This window comes from Mauremys reevesii, linkage group 9 (assembly GCF_016161935.1).
Source record: "Mauremys reevesii isolate NIE-2019 linkage group 9, ASM1616193v1, whole genome shotgun sequence".
NCBI classification, from domain to species: domain Eukaryota; kingdom Metazoa; phylum Chordata; order Testudines; family Geoemydidae; genus Mauremys; species Mauremys reevesii.
The window spans coordinates 17,252,564-17,272,818 of NC_052631.1; the positions used below are offsets into that span (position 1 = coordinate 17,252,564).

General features: G+C 39.9%; 1 protein-coding gene across 1 annotated transcript in view; it reads right to left on the bottom strand.

Moving 5' to 3' along the window:
• Positions 1-18,479: 18,479 nt before the first annotated feature.
• SERPINI1 (serpin family I member 1) overlaps positions 18,480-20,255 on the bottom strand; it is a 73,900-nt gene continuing 72,124 nt past the window's right edge. The window contains exon 9 of the mRNA XM_039488137.1: positions 18,480-18,797. Coding sequence (XP_039344071.1) covers positions 18,721-18,797 — 77 coding nt within the window. The 3' untranslated portion in view covers positions 18,480-18,720. The remainder of the gene's footprint in view (positions 18,798-20,255) is intronic.

The window sequence follows — 20,255 nt, forward strand, 5'->3', positions numbered from 1 at the left end:
TCCAACTTGATAAAAATTAGGCCACTAGTGAGCTCTGACCACTGCCTATCATGTTGACCATCACTGTCTCACTGCTTCCTTGTTCCCCCCATCTCTCTAGCTGTACCAGTTGTCTCTTGCCTTTTTTTATTTTGATTGTAAGCTGTTTGGGGCAGGGATTTTCTTTTTGTTCTGTGTTTGTACAGCACCTTGCACTGTTGGGTCCTGAACCATGACTGGGACTCCCAAGCACCACCAATAAAAATAATAATCAGAGTAATAACTTCATTGACAATCAGCCCCTGCTGCTGAGATGGGGCAGATGTGTTTCATGGTTTCATCTCTCCTGATGCTCAGGGACCAATCAAAGCAAAATCCTTGGGATTTGTGACCCAGAGTGAGAGAAGGCTTAATCCACCCCTGTTCTTCCCACAAGGAGATAAGGGACTCATGTCTATATGTAAGATTAATTAAAATTAGGATAAAAAACCAGTCCCCAGTCATGGGGCCACTTATCCACTGAGGTGGTCTCAAACATAAATTAGAGCCACCTTACACTGCTCTTCTTGGCACTGACTGCCAACATCTTCTAAGGGGTATTCCCGCAGCTAGGAATTGCCAAGACACAGAGATGTCCTGGCCATACTTCCTCTTCTCCATGTCCTCCATAGGGACCAACCATGTTGGTTTTATTAGAAAATACTTCCTCCCTCATACTAGGGCTGCATCCCAACAAAACAACAAACTGCTTAGAAGGAGATGGTTAGTGTAAGTCCATCGAATTGAGCTAGAATTCTGCCTGGATTCTGATTTTTCTGGGTTTTTGTGACTTTTTGTGGCCCCTGTGCACAACAATTTCTTGATCTGCAGTAAACAGAGACTGTTCCATTGGGAATCCTGGAGAACACAAAATTAGGAACTTAGATTTACTCATTATAGATGTTTAAGTACTTAATGGAGAAAAATAAATGAGTTCACTGGGCTCTTAAACCTATGACATCCACCTTATATGAGCTAATAGGGGTTGACACCTGGGATGATAAACAATCTATTTTAGATGTCCTATGCACCCGCAGGAATAAAGCAGTGAGTAATTTCTATGGTGTATATTATGACTGACTGTGTAACGCTGGTGAGCTTGTTGAGTTGCTAACAATAAATTTTTCGATGACAGGACCATTTATAACAGAAATCCTAATACTGGTGCTCCTTGAACAGCAGTATCACAAAGGCAAAGCAGCCTCACACTAACAATAGTGAAAACAACTCCTCTGAAATAAGGATTAATTGCTTCATAAACAAAAAAGCAGAACTAAATTCTGCCACAACTGCAGTACTGTCCTATGAATTAGACAAGGGTCTGCTCCTGAGATTCATCCTCACAAGCAGGTTAGCAAACATATGTAGCTACAAGCAAAGATTGTGGGCTAAATCCAGTGCCCAATTTATGCCACATTTGCCCTCCCCTGATCCTTCGGCATCCGACGAAGTGGGTATTCACCCACGAAAGCTCATGCTCCAAAACGTCTGTTAGTCTATAAGGTGCCACAAGACTCTTTGCTGCTATTTTAAGAATGATTCTCTAGGAACAAAGGGTGGCAATTTAAACATGTAATTTTACTTTGGAAACATTAATGCGTTTAACAAAAAGTAGCTCCACCATTTATGTCTTCTCTATTGTTGAAGATGTGAGAACTTTGGGAATTGATGCCACTGAAGGAACAGTTGCGTTACAAGTGGGCAATGTTTGGTCCCAAATACTTTCTCTTCTGGACAGTGCTTAACCATCACGATCACAAAAATGCTGAGTATAAGACATTTTGATTTCTATTGTTTTTGAAGTGCAGGAATGTTTGAAATAATGTTGACATTCATTCTCTTGTCTAAATATTAACTATTAATGTAAGAGTTCAAACTGATCCACTATCAGTGAGGACGTTTGTTGGGATTGCATAGCAGCCCACACCCAAACTGACTGATACAGGACCATCCGTGCTTTGGTTCTAGGCCAGAGAAAGGGCTTCTCACTAGCAAGGTCATGCTCTGTCTGACTAGGAGGATTAGGCCTGTAGGCTCTAAACAAAACAGTTTGCCTTGGGAGGAGGAGGAGGCCAACCTCAAGATAAACCCTAAGAGAGCAGCTGCAGCTCACCTAGAGAAAGAGCGGATAGGGCAGAGAGAAACAAGTTTGGAGTGTGTAGGGGAAGGGAAGAGGGACAGAAATTGAAAGAAAAAAGAGGAAGGGCAGAAAAAAAAATCAAGCCTTGGGAATGTAGACACATCTTAATGGAAGATGTGTATGTAAATCCCCTAGACTTCTTTCAAGATCTCAGCCTAAATTAGGAAAGCTTTAGTTAGAGAGAAAGAATAGATCCTAGCCTTCCTTCCTTCCTTTCTTTCTTTCCATAAAGGTTATAGCTTATATATAATTCATATCACAGTGACAAATTATGCACAGTAACAAACATGCTGATATCAGGGGAATTTTCCTGATATTTAGGAAACATATTTGACCCCTGAAGACCTGGTGAGAGTGGCTGGTGAAATAACACTTCTGGGAGCAGCCTTTCTCCATTTTATGGAGGTGAGTGTTCAGTTATGTTTGAGATTTATAAATTTTTTTTTACTTTATGGAAGATTAATTTCTTTTAAAAAAGACTGTTTAACAATGCCAGAAGCTATGTTTCTAAATGATATAATGTACTAAAAGCTTTTCCATCTCTCACTATCTTGGCTCATGGTTTCATGCTAGCATGGGACTTTCAGGCTTTGCTCTCTTTATTAATACATATCAACAATAATAATGGCACTTTTGATTTGGACAGCAACTCTACATTTAGTAATATATATGTGCCTTTTTTATTTCACTTTTTTTTTTCTAGATTCCACAGCTCGGCTCATACACATAGGGTCTAAAAAGTTCTTTGGAAACACTGTACCTGGAGATCCATTTTATATTAGCAGGTAAGTGACTTGTTTGAAGCGAATTTTATACTAACTGAATGAAAGGAAAGATCTCATTAATAAACTGAAATTACAGCTATGACATCCACTTGGGGTCCATCCTCATTTTTATAGCTCTCATGCTTCAAGGCACAAGCCAAGCTCTACCTGATGCGGGCTAGAAAGAAATTTCCATATAGGTTAGACCATAATTTCTCACTCTGCCATTTCTTATACTCTGGCTAAACCACATGGTGCTGATCACTCTCAGAAACAGCATACTGAACTAGATAGCCTAGTGGTCCGAGCTAGTATGGCATTTCCTATGATCCTATGTGATGGCAGTAGCCAGGATGTACAATCACAGCTATTCATAGTCATAGAGAACGTGGAACTTTTGGAGGTCTTTCAAATATTGTTAATCTAGAAGCTGAATGACACAGTCTCTTTTTAAAAATATACACATAATTTTGGGCAAAAATGTTAATTGGGCCTGAACCTTGCCTCTACATTTGTGCATGGAGTTTTGTGTGGACAACTATTTGCATGTGCAAATGAGGTTGTTACACATTTTGGCTATAAAGACGTCACACACACTATTCTTTTTGCCCACTTGAGCTAGTAATAATGCATGTTTATTTTTTACACTTGACTGAATTTCAACCAATGGAATTTGAGGGGTGTGTTTGTGTGTCTTGAGTTGCGGGGTGGGAAATCCCAAAGGTTTTGTGTGTGTGTCTTGAGTGTGTATTTCTATTTGATCTGTTTAATAGTGCTGCAGTCACTATGGGTGAAATTCTCACCTGTCTAGAAGACCAAAACAGATCCTATGTACCACTTCAGTCCCACATTATCCCCTCTGCACATGGATTAATTTCACCAGTCAGAATCAACTAACCGAAATCTTTCTCTAGTGGTATCATATGCAAAGGAAATGCATTGCTCCAGGATATAGCATCTCTTTCAGAAAGAAAGGCAGAGCAGTAGGGGCTTCCAAAGCTCATTGAAGTCAATGGGAATGATTGCATTGACTCCAATGAGCTTTGGTCCAAGCCCTAAATGAAAAAAACATCAGGCTGAACAGTGACATTGTTATTGTGATATTTATTTTTATTTGTACATTGTGCGATCATTTGCTTAATCTAAACATTTAATATTTGGAAGGAGACATTCCTAAATTGTGTCCGTCTGTAATTGCACTTTCTCCCTTAGGATGATTTACGCCTGCCTTCTTGTACTCATCACGCTACTGAGTGAAGGAGGAGCAATAGTAATGTTCTTGGCTCTTGTAAGTGCTTGGTGAATTGTAATCTATTTTGCTCATAGATTCAAGCCTCTGAGTCCTTTTTGTCTCATGACTACAAAGGTCAGCAATCAACAGATCATTTCCTCAGTAGATAAATATACATTAGAATTGGAGGAGAACTGGAAAATAAATGGCTAGAAAGGAGATTCAAGATTAGGCAGTCCCATTCCTACCCTATTAAATAGTGACTACATGACTAATGTTGATATGCTGTAGCTACTTGCAAAGGCTTTCTTTAAAAATAATCTGAAACGATTAAGATGTACAATATCACACTGCCCCTGATTCTCTTCTCCTTTAGATGGCTAATTGGGAGTAATGCTATTAGTCAGTGGAAGTACATTGCTGTAAAACTGGGCTAGCTTGAATTTGAATTGAATGCACTGGCCCACTTGTGGGCTCCATTGAGGACCTTTAATTGCTGTTCAAAGATGGCTTAACTGAATCCCAGGAGATTCCCCTGGGAGACTGGATTCCCTTAGTGGTACAGGGTGGGTGGGATGATGAGCCTGGATGGCTGTGCCATTGGAGAGGGAGGCAGAATGGCCCAAAGCGAGCTGTTGATAGAACATGAGATGAATTTTAGGATCAAATTCTTATTCCAGACTGGTGTAAACCTGGAGTAACTCCATCAGATTTACACCAGAGCAAAGGCAGAATTATTGAAACTAAAATGTAAGTTATTATTTGAAAGATAACCCTTCCATTGAGTGCACAACAGTGGAAAATGCATCAAGTAAATAGGCTTTTCTTTCTGCAGATAATCCTTATTGACCTGATATTATTTTTGCACTATCTTGATCATTTTCCTAATAGGATCAGGGGAAGGTAAGCTTTTCTGATCACTTGTGTTTATTGGCATGTTTGACATATGTTTAGTTGTATAGACAAGCCATCAGATCCTACACTGAAGTACTGTACACTTATCGATCTTTGTATTCATTATATCACTTTGAGTATTTTGATTTTAAAACATGGATCTTGAAGAGTGTTAGATATAAAATTGGAACAGAACACAATATCCAGATCTGAGTTGGATCTGAATTTCCCCTAAGTTTTGGATTGAGATCCTCTCTAAGAAGTAGCATTACATCCAGTCTCAAATATGTAGGGTTTTTTAAAAAAAACCAAAACAATGAACTTTGGGTGGGGAGTATAGCAAGCTTTATCCTTGGCCAGTTTGTATAATCAGAACCTACTATTCCCTTGCAGGCACCATTAGCAAATGTGGTTTAGAAACAATCCTGTTACAGTCTATCACATTTTTTTGCATAACTTCCCCCCTTTTTTTTTAATTAAAAAAAGACATCTGCATGGACATAGGACTGTTGGCCTATAAGAGCTCTTCACCTACAATCTGTCTGACTGTACAGGAGACATCTTTCCCCTAGGCAAAAGCAGATGTCTGTTTAACCTTGGAGTTAGGAGATGGAAGACTTGTCACTTGAGAGCACGGGATATGTCTGAATTTGCTATTTGCTTTCTGACTGCACCTGGCCGTAAATGATGAAAACGTGGATAACTTTAAGAAGGGAAGGTGTAGCTTTAGCTCTTGGGCTAAATCCCACCGAGTTTCATGTAGGAATGAATTCGATCCCTGGTTTTTAAAATGGCTACTATTAGAGAACCTGGCATTTTAATACCACTATTGGTTGCTCGATTTTCATAAGGGAGCGGAGCTTATTTTGATTCAGACAGTTTCAGGTTGAGATCATGAGTAAAAATGTCATTACAATAATATTGGATTAAAAATTCAGCTCAGCTCACCTCACCTCATTTTAAGTCAGACTATCCGGAGGAAACTTTTACAGGGTATGCTTTTGCAGATTGCTAACAATATTTTGAGCTGAGCTACCCATTAGCAAGCCTGGGCTCCTACTGACTTAAGCATGACTATTTCACATCTTTTGAGTTCTTAGTGTAGCCTTGAACAGATTTTGAGGACTTGATTTGTATGTTATTTTGAAAAAAATCTCAGCGGTTCTAAAATTGCATCTGAGGGCTAAGATTCATCTGTTATTTAGAGATGTATTTATTCACTCGTAAAATAAGGGTATCTACCTTCACTACTATCACCCATTTGTCTGGTGTGCTCTCCAGGACTGCTCATGGATGGCCCTCAAATAACATATTAGTCCTAAGGTCTGGACAATACCATTACCTTTGGAGAGAGCAGTCTCCATCCAGTGGATAATGGATATTGTTATACTATCATCTGCAACTACACTTTCTGACTTCATGATGAGGTTATGATTTTTGTTCTACAGTTGTACAGTGTCTAGCACAATCTGGTTCACAACTGGGGCTCCATGGCTCTAGTGCAATATAAATAATAATGTTACTAGGGATGTTGTTACAGGAGCATGCCTGTAAAAAAGGTTTGTAAATCGTTAATAAAATGCCAGTAGATGGTGCTCAAGAATACGTAGCATTGAACCTGCAAAACCTAGGATCAATAACACTTTTTGTAGTAGTGAACCACAAATGGATTCTTGGGTGTAGTTCTTTACTTTGCAGCTCTTAACAGATGCTAACTGGTGGCCAGAAACTAGAGAACAGTGAACCAATTAGCAGAGCTCCTCAGGTACTGGTTAGACGCTCTTTATTTGTGTCCTGGCCGTTATTGCTGCTGCAGGTTGAACAGGGATGCTTACAGACAGCACACAACAGTTTTACAAAGCAAATTACACAACAGCCTGCTCTTGGCTGAGCCCAGCTGATTATCAGTTACTGAGTTGCATTTTTGTTCTGTGTATGGCTTTATGATGGTAGCCTGCCCGTTGCCTTGCTCTGGCTAGGATATGCTGTGTTCTTTGGGAAAGTTGCACTGAGCACAACTTCATTCACTCTTCAGTTCTGGATGTGTGTTTTCCCCAATCCTTCACTCTCTTGCCATGTTAAGAGAAGAGACAAAGAAGCCCCTTCAAACCAGACAGAAAATACAGCTCCATAACGCGCTAGGAAGGACTGCTTTGGGAATAATTGTTGACTGTCCTGCACTGCAAATCATTAAGGGACAAAATTCTGTTTTCCTCTCCATGAACAGAGGGCACTACACTGGATCCATAGAGGAGTATGACTCCCTCACAGGAGGGAAACAATGGGCTGCAACCCCACTCATGCAGGGATACTGCAAGCATGGATGGTGGTGGAGGAGGGGGAAGAAAGAGGTGGTATTACCAGATGGGTCAATGACCTCATTCACCATGGATTCACCAGCCATTTCTCCCCTGTAACTAAGAAAGAGCATACATGTCCTGTACAGGCTACTGCAGCCCTGGGCTCCAGCACTAGTCACAGAACAGCTCTGTTTTGAGAAGAAAATTCCTTTCACCCCACCCCACCAAGCACATAACCTGGTTACTCAGGCTGTGATTGGAGAAAAGAAGTCCCCTATGACCACAGAAGCCATGATGAGCTTAGCATAGCACTTTGTGGTTAGGAATCAAAGGAAGAGGGTCTATACCACACAGCAGCACTAATAGAATGAGCTAGCCCAAAAGCTAATCTTAGAAACATGAGCCCAGTTAGGTTCTCTACTACACCTCAGCAGCTCCCACTGGGAGCTGTACTTACTTATTTGAGCCAGAAACCCACCTCTGGTAATCAATTATCTGGATACACCTTAGACTTACTGCCCATAAGACAGTGACCTTTCTCAGCTTCTTAGGATAGAGTGACATCTCGTGGTGTAGTCCTCTCTCTCTCTCTCTGAAAGGTATACATTAGTTACAAGCTTTGTCTAACACTTCTGTTTTCAACACCTAATCTGATTTTAAGACCTCTGAAGGTTGGTTTTAATACCATAAGCTTGATTCATCCCTGCACTAGTCCAGTTTTACACCCCTGTATCTTCTGTAAAACTGGAGTAAATCCAGCAGTGAATAAGGTCCAAGAAGCTGATAGGATTAAAATTCAAAATGATCTGGACAAACTGGAGAAATGGTCTGGTCTGAAGTTAATAGGATGAAATTCAATAAGGACAAATGCAAAATACCCCACTTAGGAAGGAACAAATCAGTTGTACACCTACAAAATAGGAAATGACTGCCTAGGCAGGAGTACTGCGGAAAGGGAGCTGGGGGTCATAGTGGACCACAAGCTAAATATGAGTCAGTGTAACGCTGTTGCAGAAAAAGCAAACATCATTCTGAGCTGTATTAGCAAGAGTGTTGTAAGCAAGACACGAGAAATAATTCTTCCATTCTACTCTGCGCTGATTAGGCCTCAACTGGAATATTGTGTCTTGTTTTGGGTGCCACATGACAGGAAAGATGTGGACAAATTGGAGAAAGTCCAGAGAAGAGCAACAAAAATGATCAAAGGTCTAGAAACCATGACCTATGAGGGAAGATTGAAAAAAAATGGATTTGTTTAGTTGGGAGATGAGAAGGCTGAGAGGGGACATAATTTTCAAGTACATAAAAGTTTGTTACAAGGAGTGAGAAAAATTGTTCTCCTTAACCTCTGAGGGTAGGACAAGAAGCAATGGGCTTAAATTGCAGCAAAGAGGGTTTACGTTGGACATGAGAAAAAAAAACTTCCCACCTGTCAGGGTAGTTAAGCACTGAAATAAATTTCCTACGGAGATTGTGGAATCTCCATCACTGGCGATTGTAAAGAGCACGTTAGATATACCTGTGAGGGATGGTCTAGATAATACTTAGTCCTGCCATGAGTGCAGGGGACTGGACTAGATGACCTCTCAAGCTCCCTTCCCGTCCTATGATTGTAGTCCTGTTTGGCCTACTGTCAATGCATAAATTTAAGCACCAGCATAAGACTGTACAGGATTGGTGTCTCCATATCAACATCAATTTAAAGATGCTTCATGACCAATAGAAACATGGGGTCAGTTTTTAAATGGTAGCCAGGTGCCTCAGGATGCAGATAGGCACCTAGTGGGATTTTCAAAAACACCTCGGGGCCTAATTTACATTGATTTCAATGCAAGTTAAGTGACTGGTTTCAGTGGGAGGTAGGCACCTAAATATATTGGAGGATCTGGCCCCTAGGCACTTTTGAAAATCCCATTAGGTGCCTATCTCCATCTTTCGATGATTACATTCCTTTTAAAAACTGGCCCTTTAATAACAAAATTAACTATTTGAACAGGACACGCTGTCTTCTTAAAGAAATACACATGTAGTTGTCCCTAACACTACAGTTTGTTAATATCACTAACGTTTTAGAATAAGTGGCGTTTGCTAGAATAAAACTTGTCTTCTACTGCTGGTGTAGTTTAAGGGTAGGATTTTCAAATGCATTCAGTGTTAGACCATTCCCATTGAAGTCATAGGGAAAAACTGATGGCTTTTAAACAGCCCGTATTTCTAATTTCCACATTTGCTTCTTAAATATTAATCAGGCATTTTTCTAATTCAGTCCTTCTGTAGGAGATTAACATTTAATTAGTGCTCAGAATTTCAACAGCCTGTTGTGTATGACATTACAGCTCACTGATTTGATACAAATGTGAAAAATATGTTTAGTTATTGTTGTTGGCTGTTATAGCTGATACAGTCCTGGGATCACAGTAAAATTGGGAACAGTTTATTTCATCTTGTAGTCTATCTTCCTGCAGATGCAGAATGTAAACTATAGCCTTCTACCAGAGGAAATCTATTGGCAGCAGTTTGATGTACTGCAGCTCTTCTATGACTCAATAAGCCTGTCTCGAAAAATATTTTCTGGAAAAAAAAATCTGAGAAAACTGTAGCAAAAAACAGGGAAGTGCTGTTATGCCTGTTTACTAGGTATATTGCTAGTAAGACTACATGAGCATATAGAAACAACATTTCGGGTTCATGAAACCCCCCAAACAAAGCAGATGTATTGGTTTATACCAGATGTCACTAAGGGTATGTCTTCACTACGCGCCGGAATTTTTAGTTCTGTGATCAGTTCCTCTCTATCTGTCAAGATGCGTTCCAGTATAGAATTTCCCCATGTTGGATGCAACACTTTTTTTGAGTTAGGAATTCTTCATCTATAATATTTAGAAATTCCAATGATATTTTAGTACTGGCTCCATGAGACCTCCAGGATGTGTCACTCAGATTGAAGTCCCCCGTGATCATACAGCTTTTTTTCCTACACATTATAGATAAGTGCATAAGGAGCCAATCCTCCTTTTTCCCTAGTGTGATTTGGTGGTCTGTAGCAACATCCGCTAATATCCCATCTTGTGCTGTATCTGTTAGGACATTGATTCATAAGCATTCAAGATAATTTTCTTCATTTTATGCTTGTTATGCTTTTTTCCATATATCAAAAAATAAGATAATTGTACTTTTGTTGGTGAATAAGAGGAAACATCTTTAAAAACTAAACTTTTCAGGTTAATGGCCAAATCCAGCTCTGGTGTAAGTAGAAGCAATTCCAGTGACATCAGTGAAGTTGGCCAATGTCTGAGTTTTACCGGAGATGTACAGCCTCTACCATTTGCAGGAAAGTACTTTTCATTGTTTTTAAAATTATTGTAATGCATGTTTAAACACGCTACAGATGTGCTAAGTAATTTTGATCTTTTTGTCATTAAACCTGTGGGAGACAAGAAAATGGCTAATAGTTTATATATCAAAGGCTGCGGTTAAAAATATCTTCAGGTGCCAAACATGCTATCACAAAGTCTGAAATACTTTTTTTTATTATTATTCAGTACATACATCCAGTGCAAAGATCTAGGAAAAACTAATAATCAAATATCAATCTAAATGTTTGGATTATGAGCTAATAAGAAAAAAAAACTTAGCATTTTACATTCTCAAAGCACTTTACAAATACTAATAATTTATTAGATGGTCTTAGTAATATTGCTTTTAGACTGTAATATTGCTGGCTCTTTCACACTGCATTTCTGTATGTTGTATTCAATCTTGTTGACATCACCATAAATTCTGCAGCCTGGTTCAGGGATATTGATGAGAGCTTAATATTCTGAACTTGTTTGCATTATGTGAATGTGCTACTTATGTTGTTTATAGTGTTAATAATGGACCAAATGTCGTAGCAAAAGCCCCACCAAAGCTGCTCTCCAGGACTTAGGTTCCAGATCTAAAAGATGCAGCAAGGAGTAGGGCTGGAGAGAATGCCTGCTCTCCATGATATTATTCCGACTTCATTTTGGGAAACAAGCCAGTGCATGTTAATGCTGACTGTTTCAGCCTTAACTTGCCGAGGGTCCTCCTCTGTAATATGAATCACTCCCATAAGGGAAGGGTACCAGAAGTAGCCCTTTATCACAGCCATGGAGACAAGGCTGCTGGGTACAGCACTCAAGGTGTCTTGTGCTTACGGTAAAGCTCTGAAATGTGGGTCAACCTTAGGTTATCTGCACGTCTGAGGGACTTGATTCTTGCCCCTAGTGAGAGAATGAGGCAGAAATTAACTTTCCTAGCCATTATATGAGAATAGCCTGAATAGCAGAATGTGGAAGCTTATTCCTGATATGAACAGCAGTACACAGCAAAGAAGAGCAAACATCCTATTCATAAGAATGGCTATACTGCATCAGACCAATGGTCCATCTAGCCCAGTATCCCATCCTCTGACAGTGGCTAGTGCCAGATGCTTCAGAGGGAATGGCCACAACGGAAATTATCGAGTGATCAATCCCCTGTTGTCCAGTCCCAACTTCTGACAGTCAGAGGCTTATGGACACCAAGAATAGGAGGTGGGTGCTTTGGGACACAGGCTGCTTTGGCAGAAATTAAACAGTTGTTCCATGTTTCTTGAAAATACAAGAGTTTATTCCTAGTTGTGTTGCTGAAAACCAAATTAATAAAGTTGTTATCCACAAGTGTTAGGCTATAGAACACAAGCTATAGCTCAGCAAGAGCATCTCTTGGATAACATTTTTTTTTTAGATAGTGAAAACATGCTGGGTATCATTGTCAAGATATATGACTGAATCCAATGCTATCTGCTTTTGGCAAACTTTCAGCATTTTCTTCTCATTCCTTTCGAGAAAGTATCGTTTTTCTTCAACCCCAGGGAGTTGAGGAAATAGCTAGTAACTCAGGGATTGACTATTGCCTGTGAATACAGTAGATGTATCATCCTGTGGAAGTACACTTTCTAGTTTATGCTGATGTGTTGGGGACAGTACTGGGCCATTATATGGTGTAGTGTAGTTACTATGATTCCACTGTGGGGGCATGCTAACAAATGGATGGCGTCTGCAGTGAGACTCATGTGGGGGAGACTTGCTGGCCCTCATGCATGCATATGTGGGGACACAATAGCCCATAGCCACAACTGCTGTTGTACCTTACAACGTGTTAAGCACATGAAGCTGCTGCAGCTTCATGATGAGGCTTCAGTTTCTCAGGCCTTCTCCCCCTCCCCACCCTCCAAATGTGGCTGTAGCATTTATTTCATAACTTTCACCCTAGCAAATAAGGAAAGTAGCCTATACAATAATGACTCAAAAAACCAATATTCAGGTTCTGCCTGACTGCATTCACTCTTTGGGAGATCAGCTCATTTACGCATTCCCAGAGCTCACAGTGCGTGAAAGAACCTATTGTGTGTGAAAACATCCTCTGAGGGGAAAAAATGCTGACAAGTTTTAGAGGACTCCAGCATTTTTTTAAATTAAAATGGGAATAACCAATGTGAAAGAGAGTAAACTTTAAGCTAACCCTCCGCCCCCATTCAGTCAAATCTATGGTCTTTAAAATGTAACAGACTATCAATTTTTAGAATGGTGCTGCATTAACAGAAGAACCACTTGTCCTCAGCAAGGCCAAGAATTCCCCCTGGGATGCCAGTCCTTGGCTCGAACCACCTATGAATGTTCCTTTCCAACAGTAAAGTTGTTACAGCAATCTTAGAAGTGATGGTGGTTGTTAATATTTGCATCAGAAACCCAAAATAGCCACTCAACCTGAATTCTAAGCCATTTTGCATTATGGCAGTCAGCCATTTCCACTTATTTCAATCACTTAAATGTGCTAATCACTTTATAAAAAGAGGGCAACATTTTATTGCTCTCTTTATTTACAGCTGTGTAAATGAGGAACAGCTCTAACAAGCTTGGTGGAGTTACTCTAGATTTATACTGGTGTAACAGAATTACATCTGGGCCACAGAGTAACATGTATTCTCTGCACCAGAAAGTTTGCCGTCTAATACCCCAGTCCTATGGTCAACTCCAAGGGGAGGCCAGGATGTGTCTGTGCAGAATAACATCACAGGATCAGCACCTATGACAGAGCAATCAAACTCAACAGTAGGTGACAGTGGTTGAGGAAAGGAACAGTGTGTGCACTATTGGTGAAGAGAAGGAAGAATTGCTGAAAGACGTGGAATTTAACAAGAGATGTATCTCTTTGCTTCAGTTTTCTAGGCTGGACATTTAGTTGACTTTTTTTTTTTTCTGTTCTTGTCTCTCTCAAAGGTTTACAGCTCCTTTAGCTTCTTTCAGCAGGCTGTAATCAACTATAATAGAAAAGTAACAGCCTATTACCTCATTCAGGAAAAGTCTCCCCCTTGAGTGAACAAAGTAACACTGATTCAGAGTAAAGATGCAGCAATATACAGAGAGTATACAGAAGGATTAGAGGTAGCACATTTATTCCATTTTTCTGTATGAATTGTAGAGAGAGGCATAGTCAGAGCAGAGCACTGGGGAGCCTTTAACATCTGAATCCTAATCCTGGCTTTGATACTGAATTCATGCTTAAGAGAGCGGATTTTGTCACCCTATATGTAAAATGGTGATAATACTCAGTAGAATGTAAGTTGAAGATAAAAATGCTTTGTAAGTGCGAGGTACCATTAACTTCCAACACTAGGAAATGGATCCTCTGTCTCTTTTGATTTTACTCCAGTATAGTATATTTAATTTGCTTTAATGAGTCTGGAATTTCTGTGAAACACTTAAATGAAGACGTATTTGTATTGAAGAAGTTCTGAGAGTGATAATAAAAGCCCAATAGAATGGGTGAAATCCTGATTCCTCTGAAGTCAACACGCAAAACTCCTGTTGGCTTCAATGGAGCCAGGATTTCACCTAATGAATTTACTTACAATGGACCAAATCCCAGTCTTATGGCAGCCAATGGGAACTCTGCCAATGATTTTAATAGAGTAAGATCTATCCCAATATTTCCACTTGGTGTAGTGACACTCTGGTTTTACTGTAGGGAAGCCATTAAAATCAACTGGAGTAGTTTTACAACTACTATGGTATGTAACGTTGTGACCTGTGCTCTCCATAAGGTGTGGCACTCATGGAGCATTCAATAACTGTCTCCCATCAGAGCAAGCAGAAAGTACATGTTTTTTGTCTTCTCTTTACTGCTGAAAACTATGTAAAGGACAATGATCATGGATGGCATAGTGATGTCCTGGGAGATCTGAGAGGCCCAGCATGGTCACTGGAAAAACCTCTGAACCAGGAAATATCTTCTGTAGCCCTGGCTTGAAAATGAACATGGAAAAACTGCAACAAGCAACAGAAATATATTAGTAAATCTGAGTATGGCTTTTATTTATGTTGGTAGGACTAATGCTTACAGAAGGTGACAGTATTCAAGATTAATGATTATAAATCAGAAGCTATGAATTGTAGAAAATTGATAAGGGATGCAAAGGGATATGAGACGAAATCTATGACCAGCAGAATGAAGGACAATAAGGACAATTTTAACTATATTAGAAACTGAAAGAATCCTAGTAATTGTATTGGTCTAGTACAGTGGTTCTCAAACTTTTGTACTGGTGACCCTTTTCACACAGCAGGCCTCGGAGTGTGCCCCCCCCCCTTATAAATTAACACTTTTTAATACATTTATAAATGCTGGAGGCAAAGCGGAGTTTGGGGATGGAAGCTGACAGCTTGTGACCCCCAAGTTATAACCTAGCGACCCCCTGACGGGTCTCAACCTGCAGTTTGAGAACACCTGGTCTAGTACTAGATGGAAATGGTAGAATTATCAATAGTAATGCAGAAAATGCACAAGTGTTCAATAAATGTTTCTGTTATGTATTGGGGGGGGAAATGATGACGTCATGTTATATGAGCATACATTCCATTTCACTAGTATGTCAGGAGGCTGCTAACAGTCGCTAGTAAATTTAAACATTTTAAAATCAGCACGTCCAGATAACTTTCATGGAGGGTAATATAATCAGAGCCTATCAACATAGGTTCATGGAAAATAGATCCTGCCAAAACTAACAATATCTTTTTTTGATGTGATTACATGTTTGGTTGATAAAGGTAACAGCGCTGATGTAATATATCTGGACTTTTGTAAAGCATTTGACTTGGTACTTATGATATTTTGATTAAAAAACTAGAATGATATAAAGTTAACAGGGTGCACATTAAATGAATTAAAAGCTCACTAACTGATAGGTCTCAAAATGTAACTGTAAATGGGGAATCATGGTCAAGCAGGTATGTTTCCAGTGGGGTTCTGCAGGGACCAGTTCTTGGCTCCATCTTATTTATCATTTTTATCAATGACCTGGAAGAAAACAAAATCACTGATAAAGTTTGCCAATGACAAGAATTGGGGGAGTGGTAAATAATAGGGAGGACAGGTCTCGGATACAAAAGGTTCTGGATCGTTTGTTAAGATAGATGCAAGCAAACAATATACAGTTTAGTATGGCTAAATTTAAATGTATACAGTTAGGAACAAAGAAAGTAGGCCATGCTTACAGAATAGGGGACTATCCTGAGAAGCAGTTACTCTGAAAAGGATTTGGGGGTTATGGTGGATCATCAGCTGAACATAAGTTTCCGGTGCAATGCTGTGGCCAAAGAGGCTAATGCGATCCTTGGATGCATAAATGGGAATATTGAGTAGGTGGTCATTTTCACCTCTGTATTTGACACTGGTGTGATCACTGCTGGAACAATGTGTCCAGTTTTGATGTTCCCAATTCAAGAAGGATGTTGATAAATTGGAGAGTTCAGAGAACAGGCACAAGAATGAATACAAGATTAGAAAAGCATGCCTTATAGTGATTGAGCTCCTTGAGTATCTATTTAGCTTAAAGAAGAGAAGGTTAAGGGGTGACTTCAGCACAGTTTATGAGTACCTACATGGGGAAACATATATGTGACAATGGGCTCATCAATCTAGCGAAGAAAGGTTTAACACAATACAATGGCTGGAAGTCAGGTTGGAAACAAAGGCACACATTTTTAACAATGAGGGTAATTAACCATTGGAACAATTTACCAATGGTCAGGATGGATTCTCCATCACTGGCAATTTTAAAATCAAGCTTTGATGTTTTTCCAAAGGGAAAATTCTAAGAATTATTTTGGGAAGTTCTATGGCCTGTGTTATCATAGACTCACAGAAATATAAAGTGGCGGGGACCATGAGAAGTCAAAAAGCCCAGCCCCCTGTGCTAAAGGCAGGACCAAGTAAACAAAGTATACAGGAAGTCAGACTCAATGATCATTATGGTCTCTTCTGGCCTTCTGGAATCTATGAAAATCTAAATTCCAACACCTGAATTAATTTGGGGGCTCATTAGGAAATAGGATTCTCTGTGGAGGTGATATTGGGGTTGTAAATTCTTACTAAGGGTGCAGAACACAATACATAAAGACATTTTGTGAGGCCAATTTGTAGCAGTACTGGGGCAGTTCCACTGCAGAAGGTGCTGCTAGATTGTTGCTCAAATGGCTCGACCAACCTGAGGTGGGGAGCGTATCAGCCACTCCATAGATCCTCCTGCCCAGTTTCCATGAGGCATTTGTAACTAGCCTCCATGGAGAGCATCATTCTGCAGTCTGGCATGGGAGGCGCGTGCTCAGTTAAGTTTCCTTTCATTGCTCTCAACGCGCTTCTTCCCAGCACTCAGCAAGCTCTTTGACCTGAGTACTAGACTCAAGCTTTGTGCCTGGGAGCATATAAGAGTCCCACGAACAACAGTGTCAAGTTTTGGACGTTCTGTCCCTTGTACAGCATGTAAGCAGTGCCTGTGAGGGATTGGTTTAAACGGAAAACATACCAGGAAATCCTATGAATGATTCTACCCAAAGCTCAGCCAATAACTTTTTCAGAAATTAGGCCTCATCTTGCTCCCACTGAATTCAAAGGCAAAATTCCTATTGACTGGAAGAAGGAACCATATTGCCTCTTATCCGCAGACTGTATTTTTTGCCATAGATTGGATTCTGGCCCAACCACCTTCTTTCCTTTTCCCTTTCACCTTTGGTAGTAATTACAGTTCATTTTATATTTTACACAAAGTGGGAAGTGATAATTATATGTCAGTGTCTGGCACTGGCGGGTACTTTCTCTTCCTTCCTGTGAGTGGGGGTGGCATTTATTATCCCACCTAATATTTAGATTGTTGCATGTATCATTCTGTTCCATCTGGCACTTTGTTCTCAATAAGAAGTTTAGGAAGAAAGAGGATTAGATTTCATTAGACATTTATTTCACAAACTGAACATCATTTTCACACATTTTAGGATTATCTGAAAAAGCCTTTTTTGTAGAAATGCCCTTGTTGCTCGCTACTGTGAGAGAGCTGTGGAGATAGAATTACTTAGTAGAGCCAGGCAAACACTGGGGTGGGGGAGGAGCGAGGTGGAAAAATATCCACAAATATTTATGCGCCTATGTAAATGATTTCAGTTCAGTCATGCTCACACCTGTTCTGTGCTCACTATTCACAAACATTCATGCGATTGAGTTTTACTGGCATCAGCATTCACGGAAAGTGAATTTCAAAGTCACATGCAGGAGTATTCACAAAAACAGCATTTTAGATTCACATGTGAGAGTCTTCACAGAAGAAGGGCTACCACAGTTATCCAACAGATTAAATGTCACCATGCATGAACTCCTGGGCCCCATTGAAGTCAGTGGGTGTCTTACACGAACATCAAGGAGGTCAGGATTTCATCCCACAAGTCTTATCTGAACAATCACAATGAACCAGCACAGTGAATACCAAATACTTACTTTCAGAACAGTTCATAATCAATCCAGAGAGTTAAAAAGATTTGCATAAGAGCATTCAAATAATGACTGAATTACAAGATATTACAATCTGCTTGCAAATATTTCGAGAGAGACTACATTTTTCAAATAATTAATAGAACTGGGTGAATAATTTGTCAAGTTTTGCCACTGGTACTATTTAAAACTGTAGACATTCTAGTCCGGTCTTACTGATCCATGTTAGCTTTGAGGTGTAACAAATACAGTACTTATGAACTAACAAACTTTTGCATTACAATTCACTAAAATAAGAAACACAGCTGTTGACATGTATACAATTTTATTTTAAGGACTGACACAGCAATCACAATGACAGCAACAGAACCATTATTTTAATACTGAAAGCTTTCCTCCATAAGCTTGGCTTGTAACTTAAACCGCGTTAAATATGGAAGTATTTAAACGGTGTCTTAAGGTACATTGTAAAACACGGCAAACCTTAAATATATCAATTATAAACTCAGTGTGCTTATTTCTTTCCTTTTTAGTGTGTGGCATTATCAGTTAAAGTTCTTCAAAGTCATGGCCACTTGCATTCATTGCTTCTGGGTGCATGACTCTTCCCATGAACAAGATAGTACCTGAACCAAATGAGAGAACACACAAATCAGAACCACACAGAAGGACACACTTCTAAACCACACTCCATTGTTTGAAGTTATTGGTGATTTATTCATCATCTGATAAAGATACAGATTTTATAGGGCACAACGGTTATAAATTTTGTGTACGCATATGCATCTGAATTTAGTATCCATGAGAGGTGACGGATTGATAGACTTGGAGAATGAGTTCCTCTGTTTTTACTCAGAATAGATACAGCACAGACAGAAGCAATGAAAACTTCTCCACTGCTCTGACAATGCACCTCAACACACTTCAGAGGCTTGCGCCAAAGCCCCTGAAATCAATAAAAAGATGCATATGGACTTCATTGGGCTTTAGAGGGACCATCACTGATGTCAATGGGTAGTTCAGTCTCCACATCCTTTCAGTCCTTGGCTTCTAGACAGAGGCTGCCAGCTAGTATCAACTGAAATGTGGACATCTGCCCACAGGCAACTTGCATGATAATTTCATGTTCCTGCTACTATTGAATTCACTGGCAAGGCTCCCAATGACTCCAAAAAGAATGAAAATTTGGTCTTCTACTGGACTTGTTCCTCATTTGAATGGATACCAAGAGGCAAAAAGTTCTATATACCAGCACTACTGTCCTCAGTCATTCAGTTCCCATACATAGCATCTTCAGTGTATAAATTGCTCACTAGACACTATCAGATTGTAGTCTTCTGAGACACATCAGATTCCCCTTCCTCATCTCTCTGGAAGGGTCCCTAAGGGGACACTCAGTAAATGGACATAAGTTATTGTGTATTAAGCCCTGTGTGGATGCCCTCATTCAGAAGTAATAAGAGTCTAGTTCACTGTAGCTTAATCCTCTTGGACAGTATATTGGTAGGGTGTCTCTGATGCACCTAGCTCACCAGGTGCAAGGTTTGAGACAAAGGCTGTTAATGTTTGTACAGCACCTAGCACAACAGGGCCCCAATGCTAGGCAGTACTGCAATATGAATGTTTAATAATAAGAAAGCACATCTTGCACATGCTGGGCCAGACTGATCTCAGATGCACTAAAACCCTTGTGAACTGAAGCTACTGAATTTTGCTCCAGCCTAGGTGAGATGTCATAACAGACAGCTCCAGCTCCTGGGTGGCCACATAGTAACATGCTATTTGTTATCCAGTCACCTCCACAACATTACCAAGAACAAATTACAAAAATCAAACCAATACATTGCTTCATCAGAGGCCATATTGCCAGTGAATACTGTTCTCATCCTTGCCCGCCACAGAATATATACCAATGGCACCAGAGAATTATTCGTAACTGCAATATCTGTCCTTTCTGGAAATCACTTGGTATTGGGGCAAATTCTGCTGGACTTTCTAAAGCGAAGCTCTTACGGAAGTCAGAGGGTGTGTTCCACGAATGCTGACTGCACAAGGGGAGTCACGACTGCATCCCCTGATGAAGT